This window comes from Pyrus communis, chromosome 9, assembly GCF_041283825.1.
Source record: "Pyrus communis isolate YQ-2024b chromosome 9, ASM4128382v1, whole genome shotgun sequence".
NCBI lineage: Eukaryota > Viridiplantae > Streptophyta > Magnoliopsida > Rosales > Rosaceae > Pyrus > Pyrus communis.
The window spans coordinates 24,386,430-24,408,342 of NC_142573.1; the positions used below are offsets into that span (position 1 = coordinate 24,386,430).

The 21,913-nt window shown below is 40.0% G+C and overlaps 1 protein-coding gene and 1 pseudogene across 1 annotated transcript; one reads left to right on the forward strand and one right to left on the reverse strand.

Annotated features, from left to right (window-relative positions):
- The first annotated feature begins 12,555 nt into the window (after window positions 1-12,555).
- LOC148694450 (uncharacterized) lies at window positions 12,556-13,224 on the forward strand (annotated as a pseudogene).
- A 1,754-nt stretch (window positions 13,225-14,978) lies between these two features.
- LOC148694451 (uncharacterized) lies at window positions 14,979-15,587 on the reverse strand. Its single transcript, XM_088700707.1, has one exon. It carries the CDS (start codon window positions 15,585-15,587, stop codon window positions 14,979-14,981), a length of 609 nt encoding a protein of 202 aa, XP_088556833.1.
- Window positions 15,588-21,913: the final 6,326 nt, after the last annotated feature.

Sequence of the window (21,913 nt, forward strand, 5' to 3'; positions counted from 1 at the left end):
GGGAAATTAGAAAAATCAATTATTTTGGTTATAAATATTCAATTCCATTCGTTTCAAGTAAGAACCAAACCAAAAATGCACACAAAAGGTCACTAAATTACAAAATCTGAACAATTTGAGTAATTGGTTATCCTCAAAACAATTCAAAGAGCAATAATTCAGCATGGAAGCCGCAGATAAACAAAAGAAAGACAAAAAATATGTGGAGAAAAATGCCCTCAACAGCCATGGCAAAACGGAGAGATTTCTTCGGCTCCACACCAACAATCAACATTAATAATCGATGTCATTGTAGACCATTTTAAATGAAATGAAGAGACTTGTCTTATATAGTAACACGCCTGGCAGCCTATACCAAATCTCTTATCTATGAATCCTTCAAAACATCACGCAAACAACAAAAAAACCATCCTCACAGATGACAACAAATGAAACAATAAGGAGACAGACTTGAACCAAACGTACGAATAGGGCAAATACAGTTAAGGGGAAACTAACTAGGAACAACAAAGTCTACCAAGGACAAGTACACATCAGTGGCCAAATCCCTTAAGATATTGGTTTAGCGTCTTGATTGCAAATTATTGACCTATCTCAAAATTCCCTTGAAGGGAAAATTCCATCGAAATAGGCGAACTCAAGAAGCTTCATTACCTTGACCTTGGTGAGAATCCCTTATACTCTTCCATCGCTTTTGAGCTTGGTTTTTGTAACTGTCACCGGAGTTATCGCTTTTGAGCTTGGTTTTTGTAACTGTCACCGGAGTTGTGTATCGAATTCGCTTTGCAAGTTTCAAAGTGAATAATAACAATCTAATAGGGTATTTGCCCGAGTGCTTGAGGAATTGTTCGGCATAGTCTAGAGTCCAGTTTGATGGGAACCGATTTACCGGGAACATTATAATTGCATTAGGTGTTCATCCCAGTCTTGGATTCATTGCTCTTAATGAGAACCAGTGTGTTGGTACACTCTCACCACAGTGGGGAAAATGCATAAGCATCACATATATGCGTATGGGTTGAAATAAAATTCAGGTCCAATCTCACCTGAGCTCGAACAAATTACAAAACAGCAGCTTCTAAACTTGAGCCAGGACCATTGACTGGGGAAATACCGGTCCAGATGGGTAACTTACTGCTGAGTTACAACTTGGACCTTAGCATCAATTCTCTCTCCAGAGTCCAGAGTGATACCTTCAGACTTGGAACAGCTCACAAATTTTTAGGTTCTCAATGTCTCACACAACCATCTCTCAGGGGAAATCCCTACAACAATTCTAAAAATGGTGAGTGTGGATACCTATGACTTTTCGTATATCAACTTGACTGGGCGAATCCCAAGTTGTGTCATTTTCCTAAAGGATATTCCAATTTCTCAAAATCTTATATCCAACTACATCTCTCAACGCCCAAATGGCCCATTTTGTTGGAGGTTTAGACACTCGCAGTTGTAGAAAACAAAAGAATATGTCATTGGCAGTCAGACGTTTATGCTAAGAATACAATAGCAACTCTTAAATCGGTTATAGAAAAAAACCAGCAACATCAACAGCCTTTTTGCATACACTAACATTTTAGTCAACCAATTTCCATGATAGGAACCATAAATTGGCAGCACAATAAAAGGAGATAAACAAAAATCTCGACAATTACCTGAAACTACCATTTCACTTCTTTCAACTATGAAGCACTGTACATGTATTCACTATCAAATGCTCATGTACATATCAAACCTATCAAAAACATCGTTGGAGAATCGTACACTAAGAGGAATGACTTACATGCATCTATCTTGGCAGTTTAGTTTCGGGAAGCGACAACTGCACAATGGCACCGTCTATGCCTTCAGTTGAAGGTATGTTGAAAAGACTATTCGCAATAGCTTGAACCAACTCTGTCCCTTCCGTTATACATTCCTTCACAAATTCCTCCCTAAATACCATGAAAAATCAAATCAGAATTTCGCCCACTGAACAAAAACCTATCAGCATAGTATGAAAATTTCACTATTTCACTTAAAGACTGGAACTTTATTGCTAGGATTAATCAAAATAAAATCCCAATTTCCAAAATTAAATTTTCAATTCATTTCTCAAAAGCAATAATATAAAAAAACCCAGAAGTACACAAAAATATTACCAAACAATAGAGATATATTGAATACGTAAAGAAAAATAACTTGGAGAAGGGAATGGAGGGGAAGCTGTGATGAGGGTCGAAGGCCATGAGATGACACAGATCGACTTGAATATGCTTCTGCCGGGTGTCCATTGCTGTCCTGCAGTTGCTTTTCATCCTCTCCTTTCGACGGTCCAGGTCTGCAACCCCAAAAGCATGCATAAACGATTAGTTTCGCGGTCAGATTATCAAATCATGCGGAATGTTAAGGTAACCAAATTTTTAAATCAAATTTACAAATCAAATTATGTGTCACCAATAAAAAATAAGCAGTTAATTATCAATTAAGCCATAATTCAATTATCAATAGGCAATTGTTATTAGCACTTCAAAAATCTCATTCTACACTTCAAACTTTCTATATTAGGAAAGAAAAAATACACTTGTGAAGAGTGTAGAATGAAAATTTTGAAGTATCAATAACACTTCCTTATCAATATTCACATCATTTGGTTTAAAAAACTTAGTTTAAAATTTTGGTTTCCTTAGAGTTACCTCACAAATAAAAAATTCATCAATTTGTTTCTTTTGAATCTGTAATTCTGATTCGAGTTCGAATTCGAAGGAAAAAAAAACATAAATCCATCAAAAAATTTGCCCATATGTAAGAAGAAATAAGGGATGAATTAAAAGCTTTTTTGTAGAGAGCTTACCTCAATAGAGAAAAATTTAAATGAAATTGAAGCTTTATGCAGCAGAACTTGAACGATCTCAAGGTTTTTCAGTTTTGGTAATCTGGGGATTTCACGACTGACTTCACATAAAATCTCTAAACTCCCAAATTCCAGTCCCAAAAATAAACCATAATTTCAAAACAACAAACACGCAAAATCCAAATCAAACCTGCAAGTCATTTTCAGATTTTACTGATAACCCACCAACTCAATATACACAAAAGAGTAATTACCTGAGATCGTGCCTTCCTCTTAGGCGTTGCCACTCTTTGTAGTCTTTCTTCTGGATCTTGGAGCCATTGAATCAAGATGCGGCCTGGTCCCAGTGAAGTTGCCAATTTATGTTGGAAGACTTTTAGGTCAAGGTGGACTTGTGCTTTGAGAATGTCATCTTATCTCCCTTGATTCAGTTTTGTACCAAGTTCTGGAATATCTCGAAAAAGTTGCCTTATCTTGAAATATCCCGGTTAGATCAATTACTTGAAGATATCAAGATTAAGCAAATAATGGCTTTGTCAAGTGAGGCATGGTGGGGAACCTAGAAGTTCATCAGTTTAGCATGTTGAGAGAGAGAGAGAGAGAGAGAGAGAGAGTTGGCATGGTTGCATGGTGTTCTAGGTTGGATAATCTGAGCTTTTTGGGTTTTAAAGAGGCTTTCCCTAACTGAAATGGTTGAAGAAAGTCTGGGGGAAAACTCTAAGGTTGCAAAAAGATGGTTCTGTGTTTCTCTCCCTAACGTTTGAACCTCTTTGTGTTTTGATGATCTGGGTTGAGTTCTTGGATCCCCTTTAATGGCTGCTAAGTCCCCTTTTTGTGGTTGAATGACTCATTTCTAGGGTTCCTAGGGAATCTCTAATTGTGTCTTGGTTCTCCCTCCCCTTTTTCCTGACCTAACTACAACACTCATTTTTGGTGTAAGACAACTAAACGCAGCCATTCACGTGAAGACTACGCTGAAGAATGGGCTGCACCCCCCTCCCAAGGCTCAAGGTTTCCAGGTCAGCTTTTTGTAAGTGCTAGTTTTGGTAGACGCCTCATGGCTTTAGCACATTGGTTTTCTACGTGAGGTAAGAAAGGAAAGTCTGCTTCTCTCTTCATTAACTACATGTCTGGCTGGCTTTCATGTGACTCTAAGGGTCAGGGCATCCTGGTTCATTTCTAACGAAGTTGTTAGCTTGCTAAGGAAAGGAGGAAACTAGGCTGGTTTTCTCTCAAACTAACCCACATGGAGTGCAAAGGTTATGGCTTGGACTTTTGGGTTCCCAAGCAACCCAAAGTCTTCCACAATCTTGACTCCACATAGGCCCAATGAACTTCCGTGACCATCCACACCACAATTCACTTGACAAGCCCTGGCATGCAACTTGGGTTTATCTTAGCATAAATAGTGATTTGCGTGATAAAGTTTGGCATGATGAATATGGATGAGTTTGCATAAGCACGGCGTGATTTACACAAATGTGTGGCTTGATTAACGTAGCATGCATGATTACGAACATAACTCCTTGATTCCATACCTTTTGCATGTATTTAGGCTTAACTTGAGGCTTGTATGACAATTGGGCTTCGAGACTTGATCGAACTTGCTTGTGACATTTTTGGGCCTCAACACAAGTTATCTCACGTTGGACTCGGGGTGCAGAAATAAGATGGATATTGAGCATCAATAAACAAAATATCGGGCAATAAAGAGCTTAACTTTCGACATCTAGAGATTGAAAAGTTTTACACTCTGAGATGCATACACAAAAAATTTTCAGCTTCACTTTGCAAAGAAGAGTTGTGGAGTTTGTGTGGGAAGGTAGCAGGTGATGTTGTTAAAGATAACCGTATACTAAGAGTAACAACCCAACTAGCAAAAAAAAAAAAAAAAGTGGGGGTTTGCCACTTCAAAAGTTTTGACCAAAAAGGATTCACAGAGACAACATATACTTGACTCTAGAGTGGAGTTACAATCAATTGGATAAGGAGCTTAAGCCGTTGTTCATGCTTTGTGGAATGATGGCACGAAGTGACTCTAATTTTTTTGTCTGACTTATTGAAATATATTATAAGTTTAGAGTTAGTTAAAAATGTTGATAATGTGGAAGAGGCATGAAATGCATTTCATTCATTAATTCAAAGACGATCATGATAATCAAAGTGTTAGAATGCATGAGCTTGCACGAGATGTTGCTGTCCAGATTGCTAGCATATGCAAATTTAAAAGAATGGCCAGCTATGGATTTGTTTAAAGAGTGCCCTGCGATATCTCTCTGTTACTGTATTATCCTCATGCTTCTTGAAGTACCCTGGGAATGCTCAGAACTGAAAATGTTTTATTTAGGGAGTAGTGTTGGCTTGCTAGAAATCCCTTGCAATTTTTTTTGAAGATATGAAAGCGCTCAAAGATTTAACTGTGCTTTTTTTCGATGTTCACCTCCATCTCTTAAAAACCTAACAATTCTTCAAACATTGTGTTTAGATCAGTGCGTGTTGGAGGATATAGCTCTAGTTGGAGAGCTAAGAAACTTGAAAATTTTTAGCCTTGCACACTCCCAGGTTAAAGACTTGCTCGATGAAATAGGGGAATTGACTCGTCTATGGTTGTTAGATTTGAGTGGTTGCTCTGAACTTGTACTGATTTCACCTAATGTTTCATCAATCTTGGAAATACTAGAAGACTTGAGAATGGGAATAAACATCTTTCAACAATAGGAGGGTGAAGGTCTGACCGATGGAATAAATAATGTTAGTGTTTCAAAGCTGAAGCACTTGTCTCAGCTAACTGCATTAGACATATATGTTCCAGATGCTAACCTTCTTCCGAACAACTTATTCTTGGATAAGTTGGAAAGATACACTATACTCAATGAAGTAGCCAGGATTTTCAAATAATGAGGTTATAAAATCAACCAGAAAGCTTCATTGGGCCATTTCGTCGAGCATCTAGTAGGCATATGCCTAAAGTTTAGCCAATATATGTCAACAACTACTATTAGGGCTTGGTCAAGTATGATACAATCAATATAGTAGGAGTCCCCCAAGTCTCCGATGAGGAGGGTTGCCGAAAGAAGTGCCAAGTAAGGTAAGTAATCAGGGAAAGGGGTTCTAAGCAATCAATTGGATACAGAAGTTTGATTTCAGGTTCCGGCTGATTGCTCTCTTTCTCTTCCTCTTATCTGTAGCAACAAGGAAAAAGAAAATGACATAGAAAAAGCATGATATGAGATACTTCTTCTTTTGAAGAAGTGGCAGATGAATCAGCACGTGTTTTGTCGTACTTGTTGACTTTCCACATGCTTAATCTTGAACTGGGCTGGAGGGTTTTCTGGTTTCCTCCAAAGGTCTAGATTTACTCATTTTATTTGGGGCTGAATTTGATTTAAGGGTGGTGGACACTTGAATCGAACTTGTGATTTCTTCAAGGGTCATTGGTGCGTGATCTTGGATGAGATGGGACCACGAATAGCTACACGTGGCAACGTCTTAGCGAGCCAACTCAAGAATTTGAGGGTCAAAACAAGTCCATCAAATCTAGAGTACTCGACCTTGATGATATGAGATACTTTTTCTTTTGAAGAGGTAGTGGATGTGGCACGGTGAGGCTTTGCTCTTCAGCGATGGTGCCAGTAAAGAGTTGTTGAAGCTTCTCGAGCTCTCCGATTAGAGCAACGATGCTGAGCTTGGATTTGACTTTGACTCCTCTGTCTGGATTATGCGGTTTTGCAGGGAAGGGCATCATGCTATAATGATTTGTTCCAGCTCATGATTTTGCGTCACTTCATTCTTCTCTGCTTGTTTCTTTTTGTTCTTGGCGAAAGTGGTGCACAACCTTTGCTTTTGACTGGTCCTTCAGAACATCACTTCTCAGTGACTCATCTATGCTTAGCAACTTCAGTGTAAAGAGCCAATATCTTATCAACTATTCTGAGGTATTTGCTGAGGAAATTCGAGACCTAGCAATAGTTCTAGATCAGATGTTTGATTCCAAGTTCTGACTGATTGCTTTCTTTCTGTTTGTCTTGCATGTAAAAGGAAGAGCAAAGGAAAAGACAAGGAAAAAGCATGATATGAGATACTCTTGCTTTTGATCCTGATGATATGAGATACTTTTTCTCTTGAAGAACTGTTTTCTGGCTGAGGAAATGAGTTGAGCATTTTAGGTGACTTGGTTGAGGAGGTATTCTCAGGGAGAAAGAAAATAGAATATTTTGAGGTGCTTTGTTGAAGATGCATTCTCGAAGAGGAGGAAAAAATTATGCATTCTCGCAAATCTGCCTGGCCATGGAGGATGGAGGTCAACATATATAGGGATTTCCCCAATAGAAAGTAGTGATGATGTTCTTTTAATCTTCTCAATGATAGTGATGTAGCAGGAATTGTGAGATTCACGCGTTTTAACTTTGTCAGAGATCTTTGACAAAGTAGTTCGTGATATCCGAAAAGTTGATGTTGCTTGTGAAAAGTGCCGACAAATTATATCCAGGAAAATATGGTTTTTCAAAGTTCGAAGAGCGGTGCCTCTTCGGTTTTTGAACAAGCAGCCCTGTTGAAGATGCATTCTCGAAGGGAAAGAGTAATTAGGCATTCTCGCAAGTCTGCTTTGCCACGTTGATGGAAGTCGACACATATAGGGATTTCCTAATTAGCAAGTAATGGTGATGTTCTCTTACCCTTATGAGTAATAGTAAGGTAGTTGGAGCTGCAAAATTCACACGTCTTAACTTTGTCAGAGATCTTTGACAAAGTCACCCGTGGTATTTGAAAAGCTATTGTTGTATGTGGAAAGTGCCAACAAATTTTATCCAGGAGAATCTGGCTCTCGAAATTCGAAGAGAGGTGCCTTTTCGATTTTTGAACAAGCGGTCTTCTTGCCCTTTCTTTTATAGGGGCAACAATTATGTTCAGGAAACACGCTCAGAAAGTTACCGCTTGTAGAAATTCCCCTTTATTTTTTTGTACTTCTAAGATTCATTGGACCTCCTTTTTCCTTCATCATTTCTAAAAATGGCTTGCTTATCTGACCGTCGTTTGGACTTGAATGTTGTGGAAGAGGTAGACATGTTTCATTAAGACAACATATGGCGCCCATTCTTCTTATCCCCTACTGGTCCTCTTACTGTTAGGGACTCTGTGATGAAGAATGACATGACCATTACGGTGGTGGCCATGAATCTTCTCACTCCCAAAGATAATAGGATACTTTCCAAATGGTCTGATGAGTTGGCTGTTCAAGACTCTCTGGCTTTCAGTGTTCAGTGTGCGGATTTTGTATCCAATATGGGCCAACGCTTACTTGCTCTGACCCATCAAGTTGAATCATTGACGGCTGAGGTGGTAAGTCTTGGACAAAAGATTAGGGGCTCAAGTATGAAAATAGACAGTTGCACATGTTTGCAAATAATTACTCCATGAGCATGAAAAGAAAGCTTGGCCGGTTGCAGGAATCTGAAGGTCGAATTCTAAGTGATCATCAAAGGTTTGTGGGTTTATTCCAAATGTACCTATTGCCTTTGTCATCTGGGGCTTTACCAAGTTCTGAAGTTCCAAATGATCAACCTCCGGTGCCTCCTCATTCTGGGGTTCTGCCAAGTACTGAGGCTCTCATAAGCAACCTTTGTGAAGGCTCCTTCTTGTTTGTTTGTTTGTTTTGATTCATGTGTATGTACATATCTGTAACTGCTTGGGGATATCAATAAATAAGCCTTACTTCATTCAACGTATTGTGTTAAATACACTAAGGCATACTTCACTAGTTTTTGAATTTTTTCTTTTGTTGAAGCTTGTATGTTGAAACTTTGTGGGTGGAGCCTGTAGGTTGAAATAATGCTCCCTTAATTTCCCGAGTGAGGAAAGCTTCTCGGTTTGGGACTTGAACAATCCAAGTCACTAAGTAGTCGCGAAATTTCCGAGTACCAAGGTGTAGTAGCATATAGTAAGAGTCTCACAAGTCTTCGAGCAAGGAGAGTTGCCGAGGGAGGTGTCTTGCTAGTAGCTAAGTTGTCAAAATAACAAAGCTTTGTTTTTATGTCACACCTTCATATATGTCTCATCCCCAAAAATATTTCCAACTAGTTTAAACTTCACAAACGCCCAACATTTTCCTTTTATGTTAGAAGCCCAAAGCCTTCTAAGCCTAGGCCCAAAGCTTTCAATTTAAGTTTTGCTTTACAAAATCTGCCTAGGCCCGAGATCCTTTTATATTTTTTTTATACTTGATAGGCCCAAGTGAGAGGAGGCCCGCGCCCAGCGCCCTTTTGAAATTGGCCCGAGGCCCAGCTCACTTTTGACGTGAAACCCCAAGACCAGGCCTTTTGGGCTGCTGTTTTTTTTGTTTTTTTTTTGTTGAGCCCAAGAAGGGGAGAGGAGGCTCGCGCCCGGCTCCCTTTGATGTGAGGCCCAAGACCAGCAGGCCCTTGTTGGCTGCCGTGTTGTTGCCAAGCCCAAGACCAGCGGTTCTCTTTAGGCTGCTGTTTTTGTTTCGCGAGCCCAAGAAATGGGGGAGGTCCACTGCCTTGGATTAGATCCTTGCCAGACATTCGAAGATCAAAAGGATGCCATTACTCAAACTCCTGCTTCATCTTATTAAGGATGGATGACGATATGTCAGACGATTCAGGATATGGGCCATCACAGAAAATATACTCCCAGACCTCATCAGTCATTTGTTCAGGTTGAATTGCAGCTTTGCTGGGACCATGCATGTCTCCATTGTATAAAAAGTGAGCAATAGTGTAATAAGCCATGTAAATAGTTGAATCAGACAACGACTCAACTTAGAACTCTTCATCCCAGGGAAAACGAGTCCGAAGCCCAAAAGATCGTGAACTCAATGCGTGTTCAAATCCATGTTTTGTCTCGTCATGGTACAAATTCATGCTGGACAAGCACTCGTCCGCCAATTTCTTTCATTGCGGTTCTTGATTTTTAGATCTGCACAGATTCTCAGGTGGGATTTAGAGTGGAAATCCCGAATCTCTTTTTCAGGAGTTTGGAGGAGAAGGGGTTATTGGGGTTTTCATTTGAGTTTTGAGGCCTCAAAGAATTTCTTTGTAATTTCTGTCGTGAGTATGAGTTGCAGAGGTTGAGGGAAGAGCTGCTGCAATTACTCCATATCTGTGAGTTGTGGAATGAAGCTTGTGAGGGTCACTGAAGGTGAGATAGTGGGTGTCGTGGGTTGCGGCTTCTACTTCCAGGACCCACAGATTTGAAGGAGGTGGGTTAAAGGTTCAAAGAAGTGAGTTGTTGCAGGAAGCTGTTCTCGAATTTGCAGGGTGTGGGTTTGCAGCCTAGGAGGTCCAACACTCCTCCCTTTGATTGTTTGATTGTGCTTTAGTTTATGACTGAAGCTGTACATAAATGATTGTATAATATGTAACAGGGACCTCGTGAATGGAGAGAAAAGAGAAGAAAATTTGTGTTTAAAATTTATGTTCACACGATTGTTGTTGCACATAATGCCAAAAATCTTGAGTTTTGTGAACTTTTTTTTTTTTAATTTGCAGCAAAGTTTTTGTTGTTTGGAAAATAGTTTAATAAGTAAGGTTTATTGATGGTAGGTTTTTGGTTGTAAATTTTTGTTTGGGTACATAGCTTGGATAGTTGAAGCTATTTCTAGGACACACAAATTAACTTTACTTCACACTATTTTGATCAAGAGTGTGAAGTTTTATAGGTGAAACTTTTATGTTGAAACTTTGTAGGTGAAACTTTGTGGTTGAAGCTTTGTAAGTGAAGCTTTTATGTTGAAGCTTTGTATGTGAAGCTTTGTGGTTGAAACTTTGTAGGTGAAGCTTTGTGGTTGAAACTTTTGTTGGACACCATAAGTTGATTTTGCTTCACACTATCTTGATCAAGAGTGTGTGAAGCTTTGTTAATTTATGGTTGGCTTCCATTTGTTGAAGCTGCTGGGTTTCCTCTTTTTTTTTTTTTTTTTTTTTTTCTCCTCATTATTTATTATTTTTCTTTTTCTTTTGGAGAAACTGGAAATTTGAATTTTGAATTTTCCTAGCTTGTGGAAGTCTCAAAGCTTGACCTGTGGGGCTTTCTCATGGCTTGAATTTGAATTTCTTTTGCCATGTTGAACTATATAAGAAAGATAAGTCTCCATTCTTTACATTGTTTTCGTTTGCTCATTTTGTAGTATTTTTTTGAAGATAGAGTGCTCTATAGTTAAGAGGAATTCCAGCAGTGCTTGGCACCATCTTCAGTTTCGTAGTATTCTCCATTAGATCAAATGCTTTCATTCTTGTTGAATTGTTTGAGTATTCATGCACTTGGCTAAGAACATGATGAACTGGTTGAGCTTTTTATCATGCCCTAGGAACCTCTTAGGTTTCGATCCTTCACGTAGTGACAGAGTTTATTTTTGTTTGTTGTAGATGTCAGAGCCTGGAGGTCCTAGTGATGAGGGCTCCCTTAGCTCTAGCTTTAGGTTTGAGCCTGCAATGTCAGAGTCTTGTACAGAAAAAATGTTGGATGATCTTCACAATCATCAAACATGCATTACACGTTTTTCTCTCGAGGCTTTTGATGAAGGGACAAGTGTGGAGTGTAGGTCTAGGGATGTAACCTTAGCCAATATTGGTTCTTCCTCCTTCATGTCGATGGGTGATGGGGTTGCCCTTGACGCCATACCCATCTTTCACTCTGAGTTCACAACAGACCATTTAGATAAAAACTTATTAGATAGCGAATAACAGCTTAAGGCCCTAAGGCAGTCATGTAGCATACATCGTAGTGTAGGAATGTGTTTGGTGCGTTATGAAGAATTGCTCATTGATCCGCCCAAAGGTCACGTCATGTTCTACACTTAGATATTAGTGACTTTAGGGGTGAAGCTACCTTTGCATCCATGGTTGCAACAGATGCTATCTTTCATTGGATATGCGCATGGACAACTTAACCCTGGTTTCTGGGATACCTTGATCGGGTTTTATATTATTTGGATGGAGTGTGGATCAGGTGAGCCTTCATTCCATCAGTGGCGCTACTGCTATAAGATATGCCTGGTGAAGTCATGCACTGGCTATGCCGAGTTGCGTGTTGAAGTAAGATAGAGCGTATTGTTTTTGGTAAGAAAAAAACGTATTGCACTTGGAAAAATTATTGGTGTTTTCTTTATAAGGATTGGGAGAATGCTAGAGATGTCACACCTGAATGACATGTTCCTACTCACTTCTAGATCGTAGGTTGTAATGTATCCATTGTTTGCATGGTTTGCTATTTGTTGTGATTCTACTTGCTTCTAACATTTTTCTTCATACAGTGACATGAGGTACCATCAAACTGTCTAGGCAAGAGTTAGCCGATATAGAAAAGGTGTTGAGGGTGCCAAAAGAGAATAGACACTTGGGCAACCTACGACCTTTGTTTCAAAAGTACGGTTTCCAACCCTTAGTGTTCGAGTGCTAGAGACGAGCGAGTAAGTCGTATCCTTCATTTGGCCCTTCTTTTTTTTTTTTTTTGCTTTTTTATTTATTTATTTATTTATTTTTATAAAGTTGTATTCCTTACTTTGATTTTCCTTGTTTAGTGGAGAAGGTGAGCAAGAAATGGGAGACTAGCACTAAGAAAAGGAAAGCACACATATTAGTTCCCGTAGACAACATTCTGTTTCACAAGGGAGCTCGTAAGCACTGTGTGAAACTAGTCTTTAGACCTAAGTCTCAAGAAGAGGTCCTCAGAATTGCTGCCTTGAGGAAGGCTGAAGTTGAGGCGTCATGACTAAGTACGACGACAGACTACGAGAAGTTGAGCGATACAAGATGAAGTTTAAAGAGAACAAGTAGCTTGTGGATGAAGCCAGGAAGAAGTGCAAAGCTTTAACTGAGGCCGTCCAACTCAAGAACCAAACCTTGGAAAGGTTGAGGGGGCGGAATGGTGAGAACTTAAGGCTTAAGCTGCAGTTGGAGATGACTAAGAAATAGTTAGAGGAGACTATCCTCGAGGCATCCAAGGTTAGAGAGGAGTTGGATAGTGCCATGGCTGAGGTTTATGAGCTGAAGAAGAGTATCCCAACTAAGAGAGAAGCTACCATTTAGGAGTTCTTATGTTCTCAAGCCTTTTGCCATGCCATTAGACCTCATTACACCCAGGAGATTCAGCTTGAGAAAAGAAAATGGATGGCCATCCTTGAGCGCTATGACAATGGAAGCATCATCGATAAGTACCATGAGAAGATGGAGGAATATCGACAAAAAGGTGAAACCTTCGTTCTCACACTCGATCCTAGTAGTGAAGATGAGTCTGAGGATAAGGCTAGTGTTGACGAGCAAACTTAGCAAGGTGAGAATGATCTTGGAGATGTCGAGGATGGTAGTGATGGCGATAGGGGTGAGACGGAGAATGATATTGTCAGGGGTTCAACCTCAGATGAGGATGACTCGTAGTGCCTTTGTTTTCTGCATGCACTAGTTTGCTGTTTGTGTGGCATGCGTTAAGAGCCTGAGGCTTTTTGTCTATGGATGTTTACGCCATTGCACCATTTATTTTGATGTTAATTACTAAGTTTTTACACTATCATTTATGAATGCTTGGCTATGTTTGAATATATCCATTGTTTGGATATAAGCCATAGAACAAATACACTGTGAAGCTGTTCGTTTAGTTATATAGTCTTGTTGACAGATACTTAGACTTTATTTCATGTTGAAGCTTCAAACCCGAGTATGCGGTGTCACTTAAGTTAGGGTTTTTGAGTTAGGATTTTAGTAGGTCAGGGTGAGACCAAGTGTTTCATTGCTAGGAATGTACAAGAGTTAGGCCAAGTTGTCTAAATCATCTCTTTATTGAATTAATGCCAAATGACCTTTATTACATAGGATGTCGAACGATTATAGCTCAACATTTGTACAATGTGAGTCTACTTGTAATAGTACTTCAAGTGATCAGCATTCTATGGATGGCCACGGGTCTTGCCATTGGAGCTTTTGAGTTTGTAGGAGCCAGGGCGACTGATACCAATAACTTGAAATGGTCCATCCTAGTTGAGACTGAGTGAGTCTTCGCTCGATACTCTGTCGCAGAGTAGTATTTTCTTCAATACTCAGTCCCCTACTTTGAAAGAGCAAGGTTTAACCCTAGAGTCATAGTAGTTAGAGATGCATTACTTGTAAGCGATGTTCCTCAAGTGAGCCTGATCCCTGTGTTCCTCGACTAGATCCAAATTGAGGGTTAGTTATTTGTCATTTTCACTTTGCCTGTAGTTTTTAACTCGGTATGTTGCTTGCTTAAGCTCAACTAGGACAACTACCTTTGTACCAAAGGCAAGTGAGAATGGAGTTTCTCCTATTGAAGTCCGATACGAAGTGCGGTATGACCAAAGAACCTGGGGTATGAGTTCTGGCCAACAACCTTTAGCCTTGTCCAAGTTGGTTTTCAAAGTGCACTTGATTATCTTGTTGATAGCCTCAACTTGTCCATTAGCCTGAGTATGAGCTGGGGAGGCGAAACATAAGTTGATGTTGAACTTGAAGGAAAAAATCCTGAACTTTTTGTTGTCAAACTGTTGCTCATTGTTAGTGACTATTGCATTGCGAATGTCGAATCTGCAAACGATGTTCTTCCATACAAAGTCTTCTATCTTTGCCTCAATAATTATTGCCAAGGGTTCTACTTCGGCCCACTTTGTGAAGTAGTCAACTGCAACGATTGTGTAACGGACCTTGCCCTTCCTAGCAGGCATTGGGCTCATCAAATCAAGTTTCCATTAGGCCAAGGGCTGATCATAAGAATTAGAGGCTCAGGAGGGGAGTGAGGAATAGTTTATAATGTTGACATTTGTCATATGAGCGGGATATTTTATTGGTATCTTGGTGGCGTGTTGGCCAATAATATTTTTGGCGAAACGCCTTATATACTAGAGATCAAGATCCAGTATGATCTCCGCAGACTCCCTCGTGTATCTCTCAACGGACAACGTATGCCTCAGCTGGTGTAAAACACCTTAAGTATGGCAAGTTAAAACCTCGCTTGTAGAGTTGGTCATTAATGATCAGATAACGGGTAAACTTGTATCGAATTTGCTTAGCTTGGACTTTATCATTTGGGAGGGTGCCATAAGCAAGGAATTTATAAATCAGGGTGATCCAACTATCCCCATGTTGTAAGTTGCAAACTTCCATGGCCATGGTGCTTAGTGTTGCTAATAATTCGACATGATTTTTTCTTCCAATCTTGTCTTCCACCGTTGAGGCAAGGTGAGGCGAGCAAAGGCGTTTGCATGACTGTTTGTCGCTTGAAGAATTTGGGTGATCTGGTAGTGGAAGTGCTTGAGCAAAAATTGTGTTTGCGCAAGATATGATGTTATGGAGCTATCCTTAGCATCAAAGTTATTCGTGACTTGGTTAACCACCAATTGGGAGTCACTGAAGATATCAATTTGTTTAACTCTAAGGTGTTTGGCCAAACGTAAGCCTACTAGAAGGGCTTCATACTCGGCCTCATTGTTTGACGCCTTGAACTTGAAACGAAGAGCATACTCCATCGCCACTTTGTCGGGCATAGTAAGGACTAGTCCTGTTCCACAGCCCTGTTGGTTGGATGAGCCATCAATATATAAAGTCCATGCTAGTAATATTGGTTCTACTTTCCTGGCTTCCATGGGTAACGAAGTCAATGCTTCAGGTGTAGAAAAAATGTTAATAGGATATGTGAATTTGACGATGAAATCTGTAACTACTTGTTCCTTCTCAACTGGCTTTGGTTGGTAGGAGATGTCAAACTCACCCAATGCTATCATCCACTTGATCATTGGTCCCGAAGTGTTAGGGCTCTGAAGTATCTGTCAAAAGGGATGGTTGGTAAGCACGATGATGGAGTGTGTTTGGAAGTAAGGGCAGAGTTTTCGAGTAAACATAACCAATGCTAAAGCTAATTTCTCAATGTTGGAGTATCGTGTCTCTGCATCTTATAAGGCATTGCTAGCGTAGTAGACAGGCCGTTCGACACTACCATCCCTTCAAATGAGAACAAAACTGACTACTGAAGCTAAAACAGATAAATAAATAATGAGAATGTCACCAACTTCGGGTTTGGAGAATAGGGGGCTTTACTCATGTACTCCTTAAGGTTCTTGAATGCTTCGGCACATTCATCAATCCATTCAATGCACTTCTTACTTCACTTAAATGCTTTGAAGAAATGAGCACACCTGTTTGTGGCATTAAAGATGAACCTGGTCAAGGTTGCCACTTTGCTAGTAAGGCTCTAGATGTCTTTTGAGGTTACTGTTTCTTTCATGTCAATGATTGCTTTGATCTTTTTAAGGTTAGCTTTAATGCCTCGTTAGCTAATCATGAAGCCCAAGAATTTGCCAGATCCCACGCCAAAGGCACATTTGTTAGGGTTTAACCTCATTTGATACCTCTTTAGGATGGTGAATGTTTCAGATAGGTTGGTGATGTGTTGGTTAACATGTTTGCTCTTAACCAGCATATCATCAACATAAACTTCCATGCTTTTCCTAATCTGTTCAGCGAATATTGAATTGACTAATCTCTGATAAGTCACCCCTGCATTCTTTAGGTCGAAGGGCATGACTTTATAGCAATATAGCCCTTTGTCAGTAGTGAAGGTTATGTGTTCTTGGTCTGGAGGGTTCATGAGGATTTGGTTGTACCCTGAGTAAGCATCCATGAAGCTCAAGAGTTCACATCCTATTATTGAGTCGATAAGTCTATCAATGAGAGGAAGAGGAAATCTATCATTCGAGCACCCTTTGTTTAGGTTAGTGTAGTCAACACATATTCTCCACAAGATTTTTTGAAGCAAGAGACTTTCCTTGGTCGGATTTTTCTTAACGAGGACAACATTTGCTACCCACGTTGGATAATTGACTTCATGAACGAAGCCTATGTCCTTGAGTTTTTCAACTTTTGCCTTCATTACCTTGCATCATTCAATATCATAAGATCTTTGCTTCTGTCTCATTGACTTGGTCTTGGGATCAATACTCAAACGATGACAGATGATATCGGGAGAGATGCCTGGCATGTCCTCGTATGACCAAGCGAAGACTTCAGTGTTCTCTTGCAAAAAGAAGATCAACGTCAACCGAATAGATGGTGACAAGGTGGTGCCAAACTTCACTATGCGATCCAGATAGTCTTTTAAGATAGAGACGTTCTCCAATTCTTCAGCAGGTTGTGCTTGCTGGGTGAAAGAGTCATCTTGTGGATCGTCTGGTTGACCATTGCCATCTCGAAGAGCCAAGTTGGCTTCATCCGAGCTGGTCTTTAGGACTTGGCCATGTACAAAGAAGGTTTCCTTAGGCACCGGCAAGTGTTGTTGCTTGATGGAAGTGTTGTAGCATGATCATGCACTAAGTTGATATCCTCTGATGTAACCATTGCCAGAAGGTGTTGGAAATTTCATCAACAACATATGTGCGGATACTAAAGCCTTAAGATTATTAATGCATGTGCGCCCAAATATGACATTGTACGTCGTTGGGCAGTCGACCACAAGGAAATTAGTGGTAAGTGTATGCTCACCAAAGGTTGCATGATATCACCAGAAAAACTTATCAGATGAGTAATTGAATGATCAAGCAAGTATTCAGCTACATTAAGTGCCTTAAAAGCTTCGGCGAACATGATATTGACTGAAGCATCTATGTCTACAAGGATTCGTCATACATCAAAATTGGTTGTGTAAGCCTCCACGATCAGTGGGTCGTTATAAGGGTAAGTGATACCTCTTTCCTCATCAGGGTAGAAACATTTTGGATCCCAGTTAAGCTTTTGACACTTGCCTCCCCTGATGTCTTCCATGTGAAACACTTGGTGGCCAGGCCTCAAAGTTCGCTCATTGTTTTTCATGGCCTTATTGGAAGATTCAAATAGGGGTGTGTCACCGCTTATAGAAATTTCAAGTTTACTTGGCGTTGGTTATGGTTATCCCTTAGAGGGTGAATGAGGAATTGATTAATTTTTCGTTCACATGCCAAAGCTTCAATATGGTCATAGAGGGTGATACATTTCTCGTTGTCATGGCTGTTATACTCATGATAGGAGCAAAACACACCCATGTTCTTCGTGGACTTATAATCTGGTTGCCTCAGCTTTGGCTTTGGTACCAAGTGAGTTACACTGGGGCAAATGGTCGCACATGTGGCCTTTAAAAGTGTGTATGTCTCATACCTCGAGGTAAGGCCTATCTTCACCTATGATTGGCCCACTACATTAATTGCCTGAGGGCGGGCATTATTGTGGTGACAGCCTTGGTTATCGCGATAGTGTCCTTTACTTTTTTTTAATAAAATGAGATTGTTAAGGCGCCACAGTCGTTTGGAAGGTTGACCTCTTCTCGTTTGGTTGGATCTGGCTTCCACTTCCCATTTGCTGATAAGGAATGGTTGTAGGGGGTTTCCCTTGGTATGTTCTCGTTTCGGTAGATGCACGGTTGTAAGCCTGTGCCATCACCTCAGAGTAAGTCTTCCAAGTGTTGGCATTGATCATGTACTTGAAGAAACAGTCACATAGGCCTGCCGTGAAGGCCTTGAGGTCGGTCTTGTCATCTGCCTCAGCGTAGCAAGAATACTTATAGCTGAAGCTACCGGCATACTTACATAGTGACTCGTCTAACTTCTAGAAATAGTGTACAAGTTATCTGTAGAATGCAAGTGCTCTATCTAGAAAATATGTTGAGAGACAAACAGTTTCCTCAACTTCTCAAATGAATCTTCCGTCTCAGGTGGAAGACGGCAACACCAGTTTAGAGCTCCGCCAGAGAGGATGGAGGGGAAGATAAGATATTGTTCTTCATTGGTATGCATCCGGTATGCCATGGTGGACTCAAAGAGGTTAAGGTGTTCAATCGGATCCTCCATTCCAATATATAGTTGTAAGCCGAGCTTCTGCTTTGTCTTTGCTTGGAGATGGTGTTGAGGATGCTCCTTGTAAGAGGGCCAGGCCTGGGTTAGTTTCAGTCGGGTATCTCGGCATGACGTTTGGCCTTCAACTTGTTTGCTTCCTCAAGGAGTTGTAGGATAATGGGGTCTTAAATGAAGTCATGTACTACCGAAGCCTTCTTCTGTAGGTTTTCATCACTTCTTGGAAGTAGGGAAGTTTGATCAAGGGCATGTGATTTTTCCTTGGACTCACCGTACTCCTTCTAGGGCATGTCTGTCAGAATACCTCTGAGTCCCCTATACCTTTATGTTTCCCTGGGACATGTCGCTCATTCCTTAGATTGGTAACTGGTTTGGGCCGTGGTAGGGGACCGAGTCTTTCAAAAACCCTTGGGTGATTGATCTTTGAGCTTATGTGGATGAGGCTCTCACGACGTTGCCTCAAGAAATCCCAGCAGTCGCGATAAATAATTTTCGATCATTCCGCTCCCTCTGCAAAGAGGTGCTTCCCTCTACTTCTCATTCTTCGAGTTGAAGCAGCTGGGTTGAGAAAAACCTCATGTTGGTCAACATATTAATGAGTAGCTCGCTCCTTATCAGGAATATCCATGTCGAATATCGGTGACCCTCTGTGTTGGGGGGCACTCAGATGATGGTTGATGTCCACATGGGCAACATGCTTGTGTGTTTGAGTATGCCTAGCCCCTGTGGAGCATCCCGAAGAGCTTCTCATATTGCTCCTGGAGGATCTCATTCTTCATCGCTATCTTGTTGTTCTGAGCCTTTAGTTTCTCGACTTTAGCTAGAAAAGCAAACTTTTTTCGTTCATTATTTTGCTGCCCAACACTAGGTGCGAGGGGAGTGTCGTTTTGTGTGTTGTGGCTTCCTTCGCTTCCCATGTTTGAAAGGGATGCCTGGTCAAAAGAGAGTGTACGAACAGTGGAAACTAGCTTGATAAAGCTGAAGAGAGTAGGAATAAGTGTGATTCCCACAGACGGCGCCAGATGTTGATGCATAAAATTGGTGAGGACTTTGGTACAATAGAAAGTGTCAAGTTTGTGACCTTCACTAGATTGCTCCGGTCACTAGTGTGGATACGTATGTAAAGTGATAAAGACAGTGAAGCAAACACAAGATGTACGTGGTTCACCCGGATTGGCTATGTCCACGGAGTAGAGGAGTTCTCATTAATAGTGAAGGGTTTACACAAATACATAGGTTCAAACTCTCCTTAAGTGAGTTCGAATAAGTAGTTTAGTACAAATGACATTAGGGATTGTTATAGGAGAATGATCTCCTTTTATAGAATAAGAGAGTTTCTAGCTTTATCCTGACATTGACACGTGTCTCGCTGTGATTGACCTCCTAGTTGGAGGGAAACTCTTATGGGTCCTTGACGGTATAATGTTGAGTTGTGCTCAGTAGTTTCGAGATTGGTTAAGTATGGTACAAACAAACAACATGGAAATAAGAGTAGTTAGTTTGACAAGATTGAACATACCGAAAACCTCACAATAAGCAACAGAAATGAACATAAAAACCAAACAAGATGCATAAAAGTCAAATCTATTGTATATAAATGCAAATATAGGAGATTCGAGCAAGGTTTGTCCCTCGTAAGCTCTTCTCCTTGTGTTTTACAAAGACAAATGCTTTGGGAAAATCGTAGCAGAGCTTCTAAAATGGACAAAAGAGAGCTTTTTTAAAGTAGATCTAAAACTTGAAAGAAAAGGGGTAGACAAAATAAAGCTATATGGTTTTTGCTGTTGATTTCAGAGTTGAGTGTGTTGAGAGAGATTTCTGCTTGCATTCTTTACTGCTTTTATAGACCTTCTAGCCCGAGTGCCCAACCATTCTCTTTTAGTGTACTTCCCTCCCAATGATTGCTTTTGAAACAAGGTGGGTCACCATTTTCTTTTTGTTATTTACCTACCAGTACTTTTTATCAAGGGTGAGTTGTCCTCTGCCCTTTGTTACTTCTATCATAGGCTTGCTGCCCATTAGCCGTCAAAGATAATATTTAAATCTATGTTGGGCCTGCACTTCAACTAACCCAAAGCCAAGAAGCTTTTCTGTACCTGGGCCTTTAATGAATCCAGCCCACTATTAATTAGCCACCGAAACAGTTATATTATGTTTCTGTATGATTGCTTGGACTTTTTTGGCTTTGGCATTATTGTGGTGGCTAGATTAGTAGCAATGTTCTTTCACAAATGGAATACGCATTGGAGATCATAGAGGATGCACCTTATCTTGGTGCCAAACCAACGTCATTTCCCAAGTTACAAAACTTGCCAAAAATGATGAGAGTTGCACTGATGACCCATCATCACATCGGAGACTTGTTGGACATGCATTTAAAATGTGTCCTGCAAATTCAACTGCAAGAAAGAACAAAACATGAATTTCAAAGTTTTAATCTCTTTAGCAAAGTGAGATTAAGACATGAATTTAAAATTATATGATTCGAAAAGGCTAGAACCCAAAAGTTATAAAGTTTGGTGAGAGGTCTTGTTTTTGTATGTCATCTTCAAGGACAAGTAATGTACATCCCTCTTATAAGTCACAACATTTCAAAATTTCAGAAAGTGTCCTTCATGAATATGACATTCCATATAAATCTACTGCAACCCGTGGGGTCAATGGCCCCATATGAATTGAATTACTAACAACCCGACATTAATTTACAAGGCCGGAGATAAGGGTGTGGTTCTCCCCTAATTGATTTAGACAGCACAAGTGCACTTAACAGTCAAGTTTCTTCTTCCATGCCATATTAGAGAAAGGAGTGTATTTTTGCTTGCCATCTTTAAGTTGTGGTAATATTCACTATTCTATTTATCATTGTTGAATGAATTTAAATGTTGAGATTTGTGTATATCTAATACACAGATATCAAACTTAAACACCTCTAATGGTGATAAAAAATGTGATGAGCATCACTATCACTTGAGGGTGGTGAGCAAAAATATTACTTTAGAGAAAAACTTCAATTAGTGGATAAAATACTCAAATTAGCAGAGAAACCTCCAACGCATCTTTAATTTCTATCGAGGAAACAATGCATATATTTCCAGTCTAAATTTAGACAAATATTGGTAAAAACTAGTAGCAATGCTCTTTGAATTATACTCGAGTTTTATTTTCATTAGGATGAATTGTTGGCTCAATTCCTGAATTATCACTTGAGTGAAAATTAGATCTCTAAATTATTTTTTTGGGTAAAA

Bases quoted from the DNA above. Each gene is read 5' to 3' on its own strand.
- LOC148694451 (XM_088700707.1), bottom strand. From the start codon at position 15,587: ATGATCAAGTGGATGATAGCATTGGGTGAGTTTGACATCTCCTACCAA.